At 46.8% G+C, this 16,793-nt stretch overlaps 1 protein-coding gene across 1 annotated transcript in view; it reads right to left on the bottom strand.

Annotated features, from left to right (window-relative positions):
* FAN1 (FANCD2 and FANCI associated nuclease 1) overlaps nt 1–16,793 on the bottom strand; it is a 36,423-nt gene that overhangs the window by 11,708 nt on the left and 7,922 nt on the right. Inside the window, exons 5-8 of the mRNA XM_084772359.1 lie at nt 13,555–13,788; nt 10,742–10,873; nt 9,053–9,161; nt 6,200–6,319 (exon numbers count right to left, since the gene is read on the bottom strand). Of these exons, the coding sequence (XP_084628485.1) occupies nt 6,200–6,319; nt 9,053–9,161; nt 10,742–10,873; nt 13,555–13,788 (595 nt within the window). The remainder of the gene's footprint in view (nt 1–6,199; nt 6,320–9,052; nt 9,162–10,741; nt 10,874–13,554; nt 13,789–16,793) is intronic.

The raw sequence follows: 16,793 nt of genomic DNA on the forward strand, positions 1-16,793 counted from the left end.
TTTAATAAGTGGGCAGACTGCGCTTGGTGAGATGCAGGCTATTTCCGTAGGTCTCGTTCAGACAGCTTTAACTAGAACCCTCCCAGTAAAATGTGCTGCACACAGCACACCCCGCTGTGTCTCAGGTGGCCAGAGTGAAGCCACCACCTGGCAGGAGTGAAGACGCCCTAAGGAGACACTTGTGCCCTTTCCTTCCTCTATCAGACTACTGAGACAGTGTGCCCCAAGAAACTGACAGCTCCCCATTTGTCTCAGCCCAGGGCCCCGAGGCCATCCAGAAAAGGGGCTCATCTCCTGGAACAAGATTGTACACAGCTCTGACACCTTGTCAGACCACCTTGCAGGAGAGGGTGCAGCTGAGACAAGGATGGTCCACCATGTGCAGGGCCACACGAGCCACACGTGCAGAACTGCACCACTCTGCAGCCTCTTGTCCTCCATTTGTTGTCCTCTGTGGACACCTTTTGTCTAACTGTAACAGATCAATGCGTGCACTTCTAACTTCAAAAGTTGGACATCACCTTTGTCCCCCACAGTGGGGACATTTTTAAATAAACAAAACTACAGTGGGAGATGGGGCTGGAGACAAGGTTCAATAAGGGCACCGGCTGCTCTTGCAGAGGACCCAGTTTCCATTGCCAGCATCTATTTGGTAGCGCACAACTGGCTGTAATTCTAGGTCCAAGATCTGGTGTCCTCTCCTGGCCTTCACGGGCACAAACATAAACACCCACACAAATAAAACAGTCACAACAGGGAAAGCCAAGTTCAAAGTTCAAAGAAGATTCCACAGGTTCTGCTGATCCCTAACCGAGGGGCAGGGTTCCAGCCATCGTTAGGAGAGACTTTTACTTTAAAAGGGCCACCTGAAGGGGCTGGGCCACAGCGAGGAGCACCTGGTGCTCTTGCAGAGGACCCAGCTAGGATGGGGTCCTACACACACACACACACACACACACACACACACACACACACGATGGTTTACAGTCATCCTTAACTCCAGTTCCAGGGGATCCAATGCCCTCTCCGGGCCTCCATGGCATGAGGTACTCACATGGTGCACATACATACATGTAGGCAAAACAGTCAGGCATATAAAATAAATCTAAAAAGTGATTTTTAGTAAGTGTGAAAATATAAGATGATAGCTCACAATGATAAAGATAAACTACAGGAGGCACTGTGTTGTCAAAACAGCCTCCTAGCCATTCAACACCCCAAACCCACCCTTTGCACACCTTCTATACACTTAAAAAATAAACACATTTTCCCTTTTTATTAAATAGGAGAAAATGAACACATGTTGGTAATTCTAACTGTCCAAAGGCACACAGAGACACAACGAGTCTCTGAGCGTCGTGTACAGAGAAAGGAGGAAAAAGCTAAAGTTCTATGCAGTGCTACAAGGGGGCAAGCACTCGGCCTCTGGCAAGGCAGGGTTCCCCCCCAGGACTCAGCATTACTGTGGATTCCACCAAGTTTGTGTTGGGCCAAGAAAGGATACAGATGAATCTAGAATAAAAAAATAGTGCCTCTGTTCCCACTGTATTTTGCTTAATTTTTCCCTAAGTTGAAAACTGTGGTATTAAGAAAAGAGACCTGAGCTGGGCAAGGTGGAGCACACCTGTAATCCCAGCATTCGGAGGCAGAAGCAGGTGGATCTCTGTGAACTCAAGATCATCCTGGTCTACAGGGCGAGTTCCAGAACAGCCAGGGCTACGCAGAGAAAACCTGTCTCAGAAATGAAAGAAAAGAGACCGCAAAACAGGGCAACTGAGCAGAGTCGAGGACAGCTTTTATTCTCAGTGACCGGAAAAAATGAAGGAGAAAAAACTCTTAAGGATTAGAGTCCAGGGCTGGAGAGATGGCTCAGAGGTTAAGAGCACCACCTGCTCTTCCAGAGGACCGGAGTTCAATTCCCAGCAACCACATGGTGGCTCACAACCATCGATAATGAGATTTGGTGCCCTCTTCTAGCCTCCAGGTATAAAGCAGTTATATACATTAAATAAATAAATAATTTAAAAAAAAATTAGAGTCCATCAGTGTCAATCATCTTGTTCCCATTCCTCTCTCTCCTCTCCTCACCGTCATCCTTATCTCCTTCAGCCCTGTCGTTCAACTTTCCTCCCCTCTGAACCATCTTCTTCATCTCCACATTAGGAACCAGCTGTACCACAAGGGAGTTTGCCACTTTAACCACGTCTCCCAGTGATCTGCGCCTGCGCAGAATGGTCAGCAAGGCGGGTGACGGAACCCCTGGCTCTTGCGGCTGCCTCACTCTCTCTGCATTTAACGTGGGTGTTTTGTGAGGCCCCCTCCGCGTTTCCACTCGATTTCAGTGGTCTCTGAAGTCAGAGCTGGAGGGAACTTTATTTCTCGCATAAGGATTCTCATCCGAATGACGCCCTGCACCTTCACACTCTTTCTCTTCTCGTCTGCAGAGACGCTGCAACGCCTCTTCATCCTCCTCCCCAAGCCGGGCACCTTCTGTGGATGGTTGACGAGGGTTGTTAGCTAAAGGCCTGGGCTTTGGACGACCAGCTCTGACTTCCTCCAAAAGAATGGCTGGCAAAGTTTGTTCTATTTCTGTTCTCTTCTCAACACTCCCTCCCTTCAGTCTGCTCAAACGCTCCTTGCTGTCCCTTGTCTGAGGTCTCGATGGCCCCGTCGTGATTGGAATTGAACTCTTCTTACTGACTGGCCACCAGTGCCAGCATGGCGCTGCTGGACTGTGGGGTGGGGTGAGCCGTGGGCTGTGAAGGGGACTCACTTTGCTGGAGTTGGCTGCAAGGCCCTGACTCCAAGGCAGAGGCTAAACCCAAACCTCAAGCTAGGAGCCTGAAGGCCGATGGGGGCTCTGGGGCTCGGGGGAAGGAGGGGGTGGTCACAAGACCTCTGTATTTGTTCTTTTCCCAGGGCGGCTACATGGAGTACAAAAGGTAGAAAAGAATGCTTTTCACTATTACTTCTCTCTGATTGGCCTGTGAGGACAAAGCCTAGCTTGTTCATGCTGCTGGCACTGGGGCTCTGATCCTACCCAGCCCCCCCCCCCAGCCTCCCCCCCCCCCCCAATGAATGAGAGGCTCTCAGCAGCTACCTCCTCACGGAGACCATGGTCTTAGAGACACCCAAGTCACAGGCTAAAGGAGATCTTACTGGAAGCCTTGGCTTGGAAGTCACACACACACACACACACACACACACACACACACACACACACACAATCTCAGCTGGAGGTGGGGAGGAGGGGCTGGGGGGGGGAGAGCAATTTACATGGAGATGCTAAGTGCAGGCAGGAGCAGAGCCGAGCAAGGCTCCTCACTCCCAGGGAGAGAAGCCTATGTTCTAAGATTCCTCCACGTTCAGCAGAAATACAAACGCTCCAGGAAGACACCGTTCCTTATGTCACTCAGAAAAGTGAAAATTGACAAGTGTTGGCAAGGCTGCGGAGAAACCAGAGCCCTCTTGCCTTACTGGTGGGAATATAAAAATGGAGGAATACTGTAAACAACAGTTTTTAAAGAGCCGAACAGAAAGTTGCCACAGGAGGCAGCAGTTTCTTCCCTAGGTACATCCCCAAAGAGTTAAAACTAGGCACCCAAGGAATACGACATACCCATATCCCGGAAGCAACATTCGCCACAGCCAAAGGGCAGAGAGGACCTGAGCACCCATTTAAAGGTGACCAAACAAGCTTTGGTCTGCACGTGTTACATGACATCCATCGTTCAGCCATGACAACAAATGACATCAGGACATGCTGGGACAAGGATGGAACTTGGAAGCAAACACCAAGTCAAAGAAACCAGAAAACTGAGCTACGAAGGTGGCCAGTGGGATTGTTGGCAAAAGGTCAAAAAGAGACAGACTTTGTCAGCATCAAGCAGTAGGAGGCCAGGAGACGCTTCTACAGGTAAAGCAGTTTGCATCCTCAGAACCCACGGAAAACGGGGCACACTAGCAACTGTTTGTAATCCTGGTATTCCTAAAGCAAACAGGAGGGGAAACAGGAGAAGCTGCTGGGTTCAAGGGCCAGCTAGCCCAGTGCAGGGAATCAGAGACCCTGCCAAACATGGTGAAGGCTGAGGCCCATCATCTGAGGCTGCCCCCCTGACCTCCACATGCACACTGCGGTACTTGCATAAGCATACTCATATGTGCGCTCGCTCACACACAGAAAGAGGGATAAACACACACATAGATATACACACAGATACACAATGCACTCACACAGACGTGCATACACACACAAGCACACATAGATACACAGACACACAGATACACATACGTACTCACATAGACACAATATAATTTAAATTTTTAAAGAAAAACTTAAACAAACAAACAAAAAGCCCTGAGGGATGAATGGATGCTCAAAGCTCGAGGAACTAATAGATCTGAAGAGTCTACAAGGGTGAAGGGCCTGCAGCACTCTGCTCCTGCAGAAGAGGCCTGACATATGGAAAGATGGCCAGGGTGGCCCCAGTTCCCACCTCGTATGTCCTGGAGACAGACACAACACAGAGAAGACAGAAGACGTGGTGACAGGATAATAAGAACTGTGTGGGTGGCACTGAGTTTATTGGGAAAAGGCTACAGTAACTAGAACTTTCTTAGCATCAGTGAAAACTAAGCCCTGGCCTGTCCGGCCTGTGACTACAGCAAGCACCCCTAGAACTGTGAACAAGAGAGGCTCGGCAACATCCTTGGCTGTAACTGCAGTGAAAGACAAGAGGTAGCGTACGCGCACATGCGCTCCTCTTCCATGCTGGTTCTGAGCCAGCAAGCACCCTGCCCACCTCAGGACAGAAAACAGCTTCCGTTGGCTTTTCTCAGGCACCTGAGGTAACAAGGCGCTGCCTTAGTAGAATGCAGTAAACACACATCATCATACCTTCACAGTCCATGGGCAGTTTTTTCCACCCCTCTCTCCCTGATTCACTTAGTGTAGTACTGGAAAAACAAACCCTCCCCGAGACAGTCCCCTCCATTCAGTTCAAACACAGGGCTGGGAAGGAGACGGTCGGGAGGGAGGCCACGGGCAGCCACACAAAGAGTCACTGTTACCCGCCTGGCTCAGAGGCAGGGGCCTCAAATGTTCCACCCTGCTCAGCCACAACAGTGACAGAATCTGTCTACTCCAAGGCCCCAGGATCCCTGGGGCCTGCCAGAGGAGATGGCCTGTTCAGAGCTGAGGCCAAATACTCTGCAAAAGCACAGAGAGAGGGGTCCACCTGAGAAGTGGGGTGTGGAAGGGCGGAGTCCTTCCTCATATGAGCATCAACCTGCAAGGAGCTGAGACGCACCTGATGCTCTCTCTCCTTGATGCCACTTCCTGGAGCCACTGTCAACCCCTTTCCTCTCCCAGTCAAAAGCAGACAGACAGCTCCTGCCTTTATTTAATGCTAATGTGAGACTCACCCCTGCTATTTTGGGGTGGGGGACAGGGTTTGAAGAACTCAATAACAAATGTTAACAAAAGGAAAAATATCTTCTATTTATATTTAGAATTTCTTTTCATTTATAAGTTTATTATTGATTTGTTACATTTGTTATAGTGGTTTCTAAAGTTTTGATAAAAATTAAATATTTAAATCTTTTTGTTTTATCTAGAGTAACATTTCCATGTGTTATACAGAAATACATCAATATTAATAAAAATCATACCTTTTACTATTTTCCCAGGACCATAGATTAATTTTTTTGGTGTTAGCATTAACATAAAAATTAATGAGAAAGGAAAGGGAAGCAATTATATTTTCACTGAAATAAAAATAAATGGCTGGCATGGTGGTGCATGCCTTTAATATCAGCACCGGGGAGGCAGAAGCTGGTGGATCTCTGTGTGCTTGATGCCAGACTGGTCTACATAGTAAGGGCAGCCAGAGCCACATAGTGAAACTCTACCCAGAACAACAAACAAACAAATAAGTAGATAGATAGAAACTCTGCCCACCAATAAACATACAAACAAACAAGTTAATTAAGGAAAGATGCTTTCCTAGGCTCAGTGGCAGAGTACTTGTTTAAGTATATGTGAGGCCCTCAGGTCTGTTCTGCCTCCCACCCCCTCCCTCCACCTCCCTCCCCGCTGTGCCCTCATCCCCCTGTGGACCCCCGCCCCACCCCATGCTTAAGCACTTAGAGCTTGCCATTACAAGTCACATTAAAGCAGCCAGCGTGTGCTGCTAAGTACCGCTTCCAGACGCTTCAGGTGCTGGTGCAGGTTAAGAGCCAGGCGATCCCACCAGCGGCCTCTGCTGTCAGGACAATAGATTTTCTGAGACAAGAGGTTTTCAAGTTCCTCCACGGCTTCCTGTGGCAACAATAAGAAGAAAGGTTGTCAGAGACACTAAGTCAGTTAGAAGAAAAAGTGGGGAAGAGCCTGGAACACATTGGCACAGGAGACAACTTCCTGAACAGAACACCAACAACCCAGGCCTTAAGGTCAACAATTAATACATGGTACCTTATGAGGCTGAGAAGCTTCTGTAAGGCAAGAGACACTGTCAACAGAACAAAGTGACAATCTACAGACTGGGAAAAGACCTTCACCAACTCTTCATCTGACAAAGGTCTAGTATCCAAAATATATAAAGAACTCAAGAAACTAAACACCACCAAACCAAATAACCCAATTGAGAAATGGAGCTCAGAACTAAACAGAGAATTCTCAACAGAGGAATATCAAATGGCTGAGAAACACTTAAAGAAATGCTCAACCTCCTTAGTCATCAGGGAAATGCAAATCAAAACAACTCTGAGATTCCATCTTACACCCATCAGAATGGCTAAGATCAAAAATTCAAGCGGCACCACATGCTGGCGAGGATGTGGGGAGAGAGGAACACTCCTTCATTGCTGGTGGGAATGCAAACTAGTACAGTCACTTTGGAAATCTATCTGGTACTATCTCAGAAAAATGGGAATAGGGCTTCCTCAAGACCCAGCTATTCCACTGCTTGGAATATACCCAGAAGATGCTCCAGAACACAACAAGAAAATTTGCTCAACCATGTTCATAGCAGCCTTATTCATAATAGCCAGAACATGGAAATAGCCTAAGTGTCCCTCAGTAGAAGAATGGATAAAGAAACTGGTACATTTACACTATGGAATACTACTCAGCTATTAAAAACAAGGAATTCCCGAAATTTGTGGAAAAATGGATTGAACTAGAAATTATCATAATGAATGAGTAACCCAGAAGCAGAAAGAATCAAATAGTATATACTCACTTATATCTGGTCACTAGCCCAAGGGGCATGTCCCATGAAAGTCTTCACTTACCAGGAAAGTGGGACAGAGGGGAGGACATCCTATTGGGACTCTAGATGAGAGAAGCATGGGAGAATGGGGAAATAGAAGGATCCAGAGGGTTCCAGAAACCTACAAGAACATTATGACAGGCAGATCTGGGCCCAGGGGTCCTGCTTAAACTATGGCACCAGCCAAGGACAATACATGCAGTAAACTTTGAACCCCTACCCAGATCTACCCAATGGACAGGACATTCTTCACAGTTGAGTGGAGAGTGGGGACTGACTTTCACACGAACTCTGGTGCCCCATATTAGTCCACATCCCCTGGATGGGGAGGCCTGGTGGCACTCAGAGGAAGGACAGCAGGCTACCAAGAAGAGACTTGATACCCTACGAGCATATACAGGGGGAAGAGGTCCCTCATACACAGTCTCATACACAGTCATAGGGGAGGGGAGTAAGGGGAAAATGGGAGGGAGGGAGGAATGGGAGGATACAAGGGATGGGATAACAATTTAGATGTAATATGAATAAATTAATAAAATATATTTTTTTTAAAAAAGAGAAGAAAGGTTGTTAGATTCTGGAAACATTGACTCTAGTTATAGTCAGCCACCTACAGAGTTGATAAGGTCTGTTTGCAATAAAGGCCAAGGTCCAGCGCAGACAGGCAGGAGTTTTGAGATGCTCTGCCTGACCATAGCTGCCCGGGCATCTGTACCTGACCGCAGGTCCCTGCCTAGCAGTGCTGAGCCCTCGGGCTAGGAGCAGACACAAGGCTTCTCCAAGTCACCTCTGGTAGCCCAGAGACACTGAGGACCCTGGCTACATATAGGCAGCTAAGCGCTGGCTGGTGCTGGCACACCCTGACACTCTGGGAAGCCAGCAGGCTCTAAACCCCTTGAGGTTTGAGGCAGGACACATGGATGGGGACACAGGAAGGAAGAGAAGTCCTTCAGTCTGAGATCTGGCTGTGAATCAGAAACTTCAACACAACTGCATGAATTGACTGGAGACTGCACCTGTCTTCCCAGAGGATGCAAAAACCACAAAGCTGTGTCCTCCTTCACCCTTAGTCCCAATGGTGTACCAAACAAAGCCACCTTACAAAGGGAATCTTTTTTAAGGTAAGTAAACCAGCTTTATTTTTTTACTTAATTTTTAACTTTGCTTTACCTTTAAATCTTGTCAACTATAATACACTGAGCAATGGAGCCCTAAAAGCTTCAGGATGGCAGACATGACGTCATGTCCATGGATCATCCAGGGATTCAGGAGACCCAAGTCAAAGACCCAGACTGCCACTTCCTCTTTGTAAAACACCACTTGTCAATATAGAAATACAAGACACAGTAAAAGGGGACTCTGGCAACTTCTTAATCTTAACCTAAGGATGTGACCAAACTGTTCATTTGTGACTACAAACTATCTGAAGACAATACCTGGCAGACGACAGGGGGGTGTGGGCTTTCCCCCACAAGATACACAGCTGCTCAGACTGATGCCCAGCTCTGAGGCCCAGGGAAGGCCGACTGGGATCCTACGGTGATGCTCATGACCACCAAGCCTGCCCAGTCTGCAGACCTGTCAAGTCGCAAGCCGAGTAAACAAGGGCGGGCAACGCTACCTTCTCTCTACCAAGCCAGGACAGCAGAGTGCCTATATTAAACATGCTGTCATCAGGTCGTCTGAGATGATGCAATAGTGGGAACGCTGAGAGCCATGGGGTTTTCACTCCCGTGTGCACCACAGTCCTATCAGTGCAGGACGGAGCAGGGCGCTCTGACCTCATACATGCGAAGTCTCTCCAGGATTTCTACAGCCCGAGAGAAAATCCTCGTGTAAATCCAGCCAACAGTGAAGCATCGCAGAAAGAGCGGCAAGGCCTCGTGGTACCTGAAAGGACAACGCACGAGAGCGGTTTAATAACTGGGCTTATAAGAAGTGACAAAATGTTGAATTCCCATCTTTAAAACAATATATCCCAGTACCTTTGAGTTGTACACACAGTTTTCTGCACCACAAAATTAAACCATTGCAGCCAAGCCCTGCCCCGGGACACTCAGGGTGTGTGAGGTGAGAATACCTAATAAGATTTGAAACCTCATCCGCACACCTGGACAAACCTGCCAACTTCCTAAGATCTGTAACAAATGGTGAGATTTAGTCTTTAAACATTATTTTAAAATACATTCTAGTATTTATCTTTCTCTACAAATTGCCACAACTCTTTAAAATTAAGTTCAGGGGCTGGAGAGATGGCTCAGAGGTTAAGAGCACTGACTGCTCTTCCAGAGGTCCTGAGTTCAATTCCCAGCAACCACATGGTGGCTCATGACCATCTAGAATGGGATCTGATGCCCTCTTCTGTCGTGCAGGTGTACATGCAGGCAGAGCACTGTATACATAATAAATAAATAAATCCTTTAAAATAATAAAATAAAGTTCATTTTGTAACTGACATATAAACACACAAAAACTGTATATATTACTGGGGTGTGACATGATATTCCAATACATGTCAACACTGGCATCAACTTGAACAATCTACCTCTTTAAACATTATTCACTTCTGGTTTTGTTTTCATTTTGGGCAGTGTTTCAGTGAGGGTTACTATTGCTGCGATGAAACACCATGACAAAAAGCAACTCAGGGAGGAAAGGGTTTCCACATCATAGTCCATCACTAAAGAAATCAGGACAGGAACCTAAGCAGCACAGGAACTGGAGGCAGGAGCTGATGCAGAGGCCATGGAGGGTGCTGCTTATTGGCTTGCTCTGTCTGCTTTCTCATAGAACCCAGGACCACCAGCCCAGGGATGGTGCCACCCACAATGGGCTGGGCCCTCCCCCATTGATCACTAATTGAGAAAACCCTACAGGCTTGCCCATAGCTTCACCTTATGGAGGCAGGTTCTCAATGGAGGTTCCCTCTTCTTAGGTGACCACAGCTTGTGTCAACTTGACATAAAACTAGCAGCACAGGGAGGTTGTCTGTGTGTTTGTGTTCAAGAGTGTGCAGGTAAATGTCTACAAGGAGGCCAGAAGTTGACACTGGCTATCTTCCTCAACATTTCTCCACACTGATTTCATATTTTGCTTTTAATATTTTTATTTTTATTTGTGTATTTGTTTGTTTGTTTGCTCTCAAGGCAAGGTCTCTCTGTGTAGCCTCGGTTGTCCTAGACTCACTTTGTGGGCCAGGTTGTCCTCAAACCCAAAGCAATCTGCCTGCCTCTGCCTCCTGAGTGCTAGGATTGAAGGCGTGCTTTTAATCCTTTAACCACCCCTGGCTGCTTTTAATATTTTTAATTTATTGACTATTTCATACATATGTACAATGTATCCTCCTCATAGTCTCCCTCTGTTACCTTCTTCTACCCTCTCCATCTCAAACTATGGATTCCACCCCTGTCACTGACTGGAATACACGCACGCACGCACGCACGCACGCACGCATTCACTCACTCACTCACCTTAGGGAAGGGTGGCTTTTCAGTTGCTCCCAGTCTCTTTTCGCGCTCTGAGAAAGCTCTCTGGCTTCTTCCCAGTTCCCACTGGCCATTGCAGCTGAGATGTCACTCAGCATGTGGGCAGCCGCTGCATATCTAGGGGAAATGCCACCAGGTCTTAAGTGGAGGAGCTCTTCCAGAGCCATCACCACCTCCTGGCCACTGGCTTATCTCAGAAGGATAAAGCATGTCTATGAACACATGAGGGATGTGCGGGTGTGGTGGTGCTTGCCTTCCGTCCCAGCACTGGGGAGCGGAAGCAGGTGGATCTCTGGGTTCCAGGCTAGCCAAGGCTACCCAATGCTATCCTGTCTCAGAAATGGGGGGAAGAAACACAAAAAGTGAAGCATACTTAAGTTGTGTCCCAGTAACAACTGATTCAGGCTGCCCTACTAGGAAGATTTACACTGCAGGATTACAAAGCTCGCCCATTACACAAACACCACAGCGATCGGATCAGTACTCTGGGTTTCGGCACGCATTCATTCATTCACCTCTTTGGGAGCCACCAAGCAAATCTGTGACTGACTTCAGGATTGTAGTAATGTGTCAATTTGACACAGTAAGCAATGTAGTCAGAGGTGTCATAGGAATACAGCCCAAGCCAAAGAATGACGGGCTATTTCCAAAGTAATTGGAAATGCTTTGGGGAGACAGCAATGATGCAATTTTATAAACTGCTTAGTAGAAGAAATAGGACTTCTCCTTACTGCCTTACATATGAAAATCATAGTTATGTGACCGACAGACTGACACACTCTGGGAGCACAGGCATTGCATTTTGGAGAAGCATGAAATACCAGTAAGAACAAACACTAACAGAGCAAGAAAACACCTTGCATCCAGAGGTCAAGTTTGCTCACAAACCTGTATACTCCATTATTTATGATATGCTACTAGCCAACGCCAAGGTCAATAAGAAAACAGAAAAAAACACAGCCAGGGGCTGTAGCTCAGTGATAGAGCCCTCGCCTGCTGCATACAAAGCCCTAGGTTCGATCCCAAGCACTGTATAAACCAGTTCTGTTGGCACACATTGAAACAAGGAATTCAGGACTTCAAGGTCATCCTTGGGTACGCCAAGCTCAAGGGCAGCCTGGGCTACACCAGACTCTTCTCAAAAGACAAAGGGGACCGCCATCTGGAGGTTGGGGCAGGAAGGTGGTACACCCTCCCCACCTCAGACCATCACCATAGTAAGAGCATCCCTTTGAATGCAGCATCACAGCGGATCCAACTCCCACCTGAACCAAGCCCACCACCTTACTCCATCTCCCTCAAGTGCCACCTGCTTAGTCCTTGTCACCACCTGGATCATATGGGCAGCGCTCATCCCTCATCTGTCCCTAAAACACAGCCTTGGATTCCCAAAGCAAAGGTCTGAGCAGTATTTATTAAATTTGAATTACAAATCTTAAGTCAATAACCAAAAGTGATATGTAGAGGAATTTTAATTCAGAATGTGGCTGCTCTGGCAAGAGATCACATCCAAAGACCTTCTAGGTCTGTGTGATCCAGCTGGAATACAGACATGCCTTTAATCCAGGAGACAGACAGGCAGATCTGAGTTCAAGGCCAGCCTGGAATAGAGCAAGTTTCAGGTAAAGAAAAGCTTAATTCCAGGTGTGGTGCTACACACGTTTATTCCCAGCACTCGGGAGACAGAAGCTTGCAGATCGCTGAGTTCTAGTCAGTACCGTTGAGTCAGTAAGTTGAGAGGCAGTGAGTGGAGTTGTGTGTGGCAGTTCAGTTTGTGGAATTCAGAGGCAGTTTTACCAGGAGAGTTTTACAGAGAGAGGTTGAAGAGAGAACAATCTAGACACAGGTGAAGCCAGAACGAGCTGAGAATGAGAAGGAACCAGAAGATTAGAACAGATTACTAGAGTTAGTTTGAGCCAGCACAGCTGAGTTGAACCAGCCAGCCAGAGTTCAGGAAGAACAAGTAAGGGTGAGCTTATTGAGCAGTAAGTCACAGAGGCTGAAAATGTTCTAGGCCTAAACTAGATTGTACAGAGGCTAGAGGCTTCCAGGACTAGCCTAAGTCAGCAGACAGAAGCAGTAAGCTTCTAAAACAATTACATCATCATCATCATCATCATCATCATCATCATCATCATCATCATCATCATAGGAGGAGAAGTTACTTTTACAGTGATGTCAGAAATTCATCTTTCCTATGAAAGTTGCTTTTTCTTTTTCTTTTTTTGAAGGAAACATGACAGCATGGTTGTACACACCACATACACACTCAGGAGGGTTGAGATCAGAGGACAAGAACGTTGTGATTGCCAGGCCAGCCTAGAATCCTAGGCAAGAAAAATCCTGTCAAAAAAACCAATAAATAAATGCAAAAAAAAAATGAGTATTTCTCTCTCTAAAGACCTACATACTATTTTTTTTAATCAAAGCTTATTTCTGCTGACCAAGCCAATATTCGTAAGATCCATGATGTTCTAACCCACCATGTACTTGACTCTAATGCACATGTGCACGCGCTCTCGTCAGCCATTTCTGAATCTGTGTTTCCTGCCACAGCTACTCAGAAACATAATCTAGTAACAAATTCTATAGTTTTAACTCGAGTCTCGCTGCCTGGCAGCCTTGGTCTAAGTACAGGTCCGCATTCTCCCTGCAGGCGCAGAAGCACACGTGAGGAAGGCAAAACAGGACAAAACCTGGAAACGTAAAAATGACTGTGCCATGCACTCCACGGTTCCACACTGGCTGGCAACAAAGAACAGCGACACTTCCTATTACAGTGACTTAGTGTGGCCTACCTGATGAGGTCCTCTCTGTCCCTGAAGATCTGGGTCTTCCGACTGATGGTATAGCGAGGAAATTCCATTCGGCCCAGATTGACCAGGAGCACAGTGGAAAGCTGACCTTGACCACCACAAGCAGCTTCTTCGTCTTCCATGGAATCAGTCAACGAAAACAGCAGCAGGATTCGGGAAAACACAGCCCTAGGGCCTTTACAGACTCGCAGTGACCGTCCCACCAAGTCTTTAGCTCTATAGTACAGACAGTATAGAATCACCTCGTTAGCGTTTATGCACTTGGGTATGACATTTCACAAATCAGTCTAAAATAATGAGAAATACAGGCCCTGTTCTAATCATGCAGCAGATTTAGCACTCCCTATTGTGTGACAACGGAGTGTTACTTTTCAGAGCTCAGAGCCTCACTTAGGGACATGGACGAAAATGACTGAGTTTTTTTATTTTTTTATTAATTTATTCAGATTACATCTCAGTTGTTATCCCATCACTTGTATCCTCCCGTTCCTCCCTCCCTCCCGCTTTCATCCTATTCCCCTCTCCTAGGCCTATGACTGAGGGGCACCTCCTCCCCCACTATATGGTCATAGGCTATCAAGTCTCATCTTGGTAGCCTACTTATTCTTACTCTCAGTGCCACTAGGCCTTCCCACCAAGGGGAAGTGGCCAAATATAGGGCACCGGAGTTCATGTCCCAGTCAGTCCCCGCTCTCCACATAACTGTGGAGAATGTCCTGTCCATTGGCTAGATCAGAGTAGGGGTTCCATGTTTGCTGCTTGTATTGTCCTTGGTTGGTGCAGTAGTTTGAGCAGACTCCCCTGGGCCTAGATCCACCCATCACAATGTTCTTCTTATAGGTTTCTAGGACCCTCTGGATTCTTCTATTTCCCCATCTCCTATATTTCTCTTACCTAGAGTCCTAATAGGATGTCCTCATATCTATCTCAATCTCATGGGACACGCCTTTTGGGCTAGTGCCCAATTATAAGTTTATCTCTGACCGGTTTCATGTGGTGTTTACTCAGTAATGCTGCTTCCTTCCTGTTAGCATCTTGCCCCAGTCTGCCTAGCAACCTATGACATCTTTCTCTCTCTCTCTCTCTCTCTCTCTCTCTCTCTCTCTCTCTCTCTCTTGTACCCCTACCTTTATAATAAACTTCCCCATATCATTATCTGTTGTATGGCGCATATTTCATTTTTTATATTTTACTTCCCCAGCCACAAACCACACAGGGCTTACTTACCATGGCCACGGATGTTCAAAACACCAGGGCACACTCATTAAAGAACTTACTTCTTCTTTGATATTAGCAATTCTCAATTATTGATCTGAATGACCATTTAAAGACTGGGAGCCGCTGATACCAGCCCTCAGCACCACCACAACAACACAGACCCCTTTTCTGGGTGCACTCACTGTCTTCTCATTATTTTCTATTACTGTAATACCAAACTCTAAAAGTCACAGAGTTCTAGGACCCAAACTGCCCAATCGGCCTCTATAATAGGCCTTTAAAAAATATTACATGTATCTCTGTGTGTATGTGTATGTGTGTGCATGTGTGCACATTCGTTGATATGGGTCATAGGAATCAAAGCTAGGTTCCTGGAGGCAAGCTCTTTTATCTGCTGAGTCATTTCACCAGCCCCATTATAATAAACTTTTTTAAAAATTAAGAATAAATTGCTTCCAAAAAGAGAAAGGGGGGAGGGAAGGAAGGGAAAGAGGGAGGGAAGGAAGGGAAAGAGGGAGGGAAGGAAGGGAGGGAGGAAGGAAGGAGATAGGTACTTAAACTGTCCCTAACAGAAGCTCTTGGTAGGTGGCAGTTGAGAGCAAGTGGCACAGATGCTCCCATGGTGTGGTGCTATTCCGGTTTGCAAAGCTATCTGGAAACACTGCCATTCCAGGACAGCTGCCGACATCTGCAAGGTGAGTTTGGAGGTCTGAACTAAACCTAGGGCCACGTGGCTCTTCTGGGCTACAGCAACAGGGTTCCTTGGCCTCAGTACCCCACGCATTTAGGCTGGGTGACTCCATGTTTGGGGTTGGGAGCTCTCCTGTGCATTCTATAATAGATGTTTAGCATGTCCCGCTCCCACTCGCAGATGCTCCCTCCCCCAGTGGTGACAACCAGAAACTGTCTCTAGATGGTGTCAATGCTCCTGTGGGGCAAAGTCACCCTGAGTCGGGTCAGTGGCACTAGTGAAGATGTCACACCTTCTCATGCAGAAGCTTCTCAAGGAAAAACAGTCGTTGGTATCTGGGAGCGCTGCGGAGACCAGTGCCACTACTGGAGACCTGAGGCACAGGCACAGACCAAAGCACCCATCCCTAAGCTGGGGCGGAGCGGTTCCACCTGGCCTGTGTCTACCTCCTGCACTATACGCAGAGCCCAGCAAAGCAAGCTGCTGGGCTACAGAAAACCAATCTCAGCACTCAGGAGGTGGAGGCAGGAGGATCTCTGTGAGTTCGAGGCCAGCCTGGTCTAGAGAGGAGCTTCAGAAGAGCCAGGGCTGTCACACAGAGAAACCCTGTCTCAAAAGACAGAACAGAACAGAACAAAACACACACACACACACACACACACACACACACACACACACACACACACACACACACACACACACATTTCTGCTTCCTCCGTGGAAGGCACTGGTCACGGGGGAGCTGGTTCATGTTCAAGGATTTCCGTTCAAGTGAAATAGCCTGGAGAATGTTTTCCGCATGCAACCCCAAATCCAGTGTCGGAAACTGCTCATTTTCTTTCTTTTATTACATCTGGTTCGATTCTAAGTGCCAGTAATGAAAGCTGGTAATTTTAATGTACATTTCTTTACTAAATGGGACATAAGATTTCTGGGTTTTGTTTTTAATTTTGAAGACAATTAATATACTAAGTAGATGAGGATTTCCTACTTCTCCAGGCACACAGACTTTTTTCTGGTACTAGAGCTTAAACCCGTCTTGCACACACTGGGCAGGTGCTTGACCACCAGGTACAACCCAGGCCCTGGGCCTTCTTATACTTCCGAAGTCAACCTCTTACATTCATGATTTACTAAAATGGAGTCATTTATGCAGAGACACATACATAACATACAAAATATAAACAAGTATTCCATCTGATTCTGAACTGCTCCAGAATCATGGGCCCATGATAAGGCAGATGAACTCCATGGGTTTTTATGGCATTTCCGAAATTAACAGCGCAAGTGCTTTCTAAAGATTAGAGAAACC

Source organism: Acomys minous, assembly GCF_964271855.1.
Source record: "Acomys minous genome assembly, chromosome: 2".
Lineage (NCBI taxonomy): Eukaryota > Metazoa > Chordata > Mammalia > Rodentia > Muridae > Acomys > Acomys minous.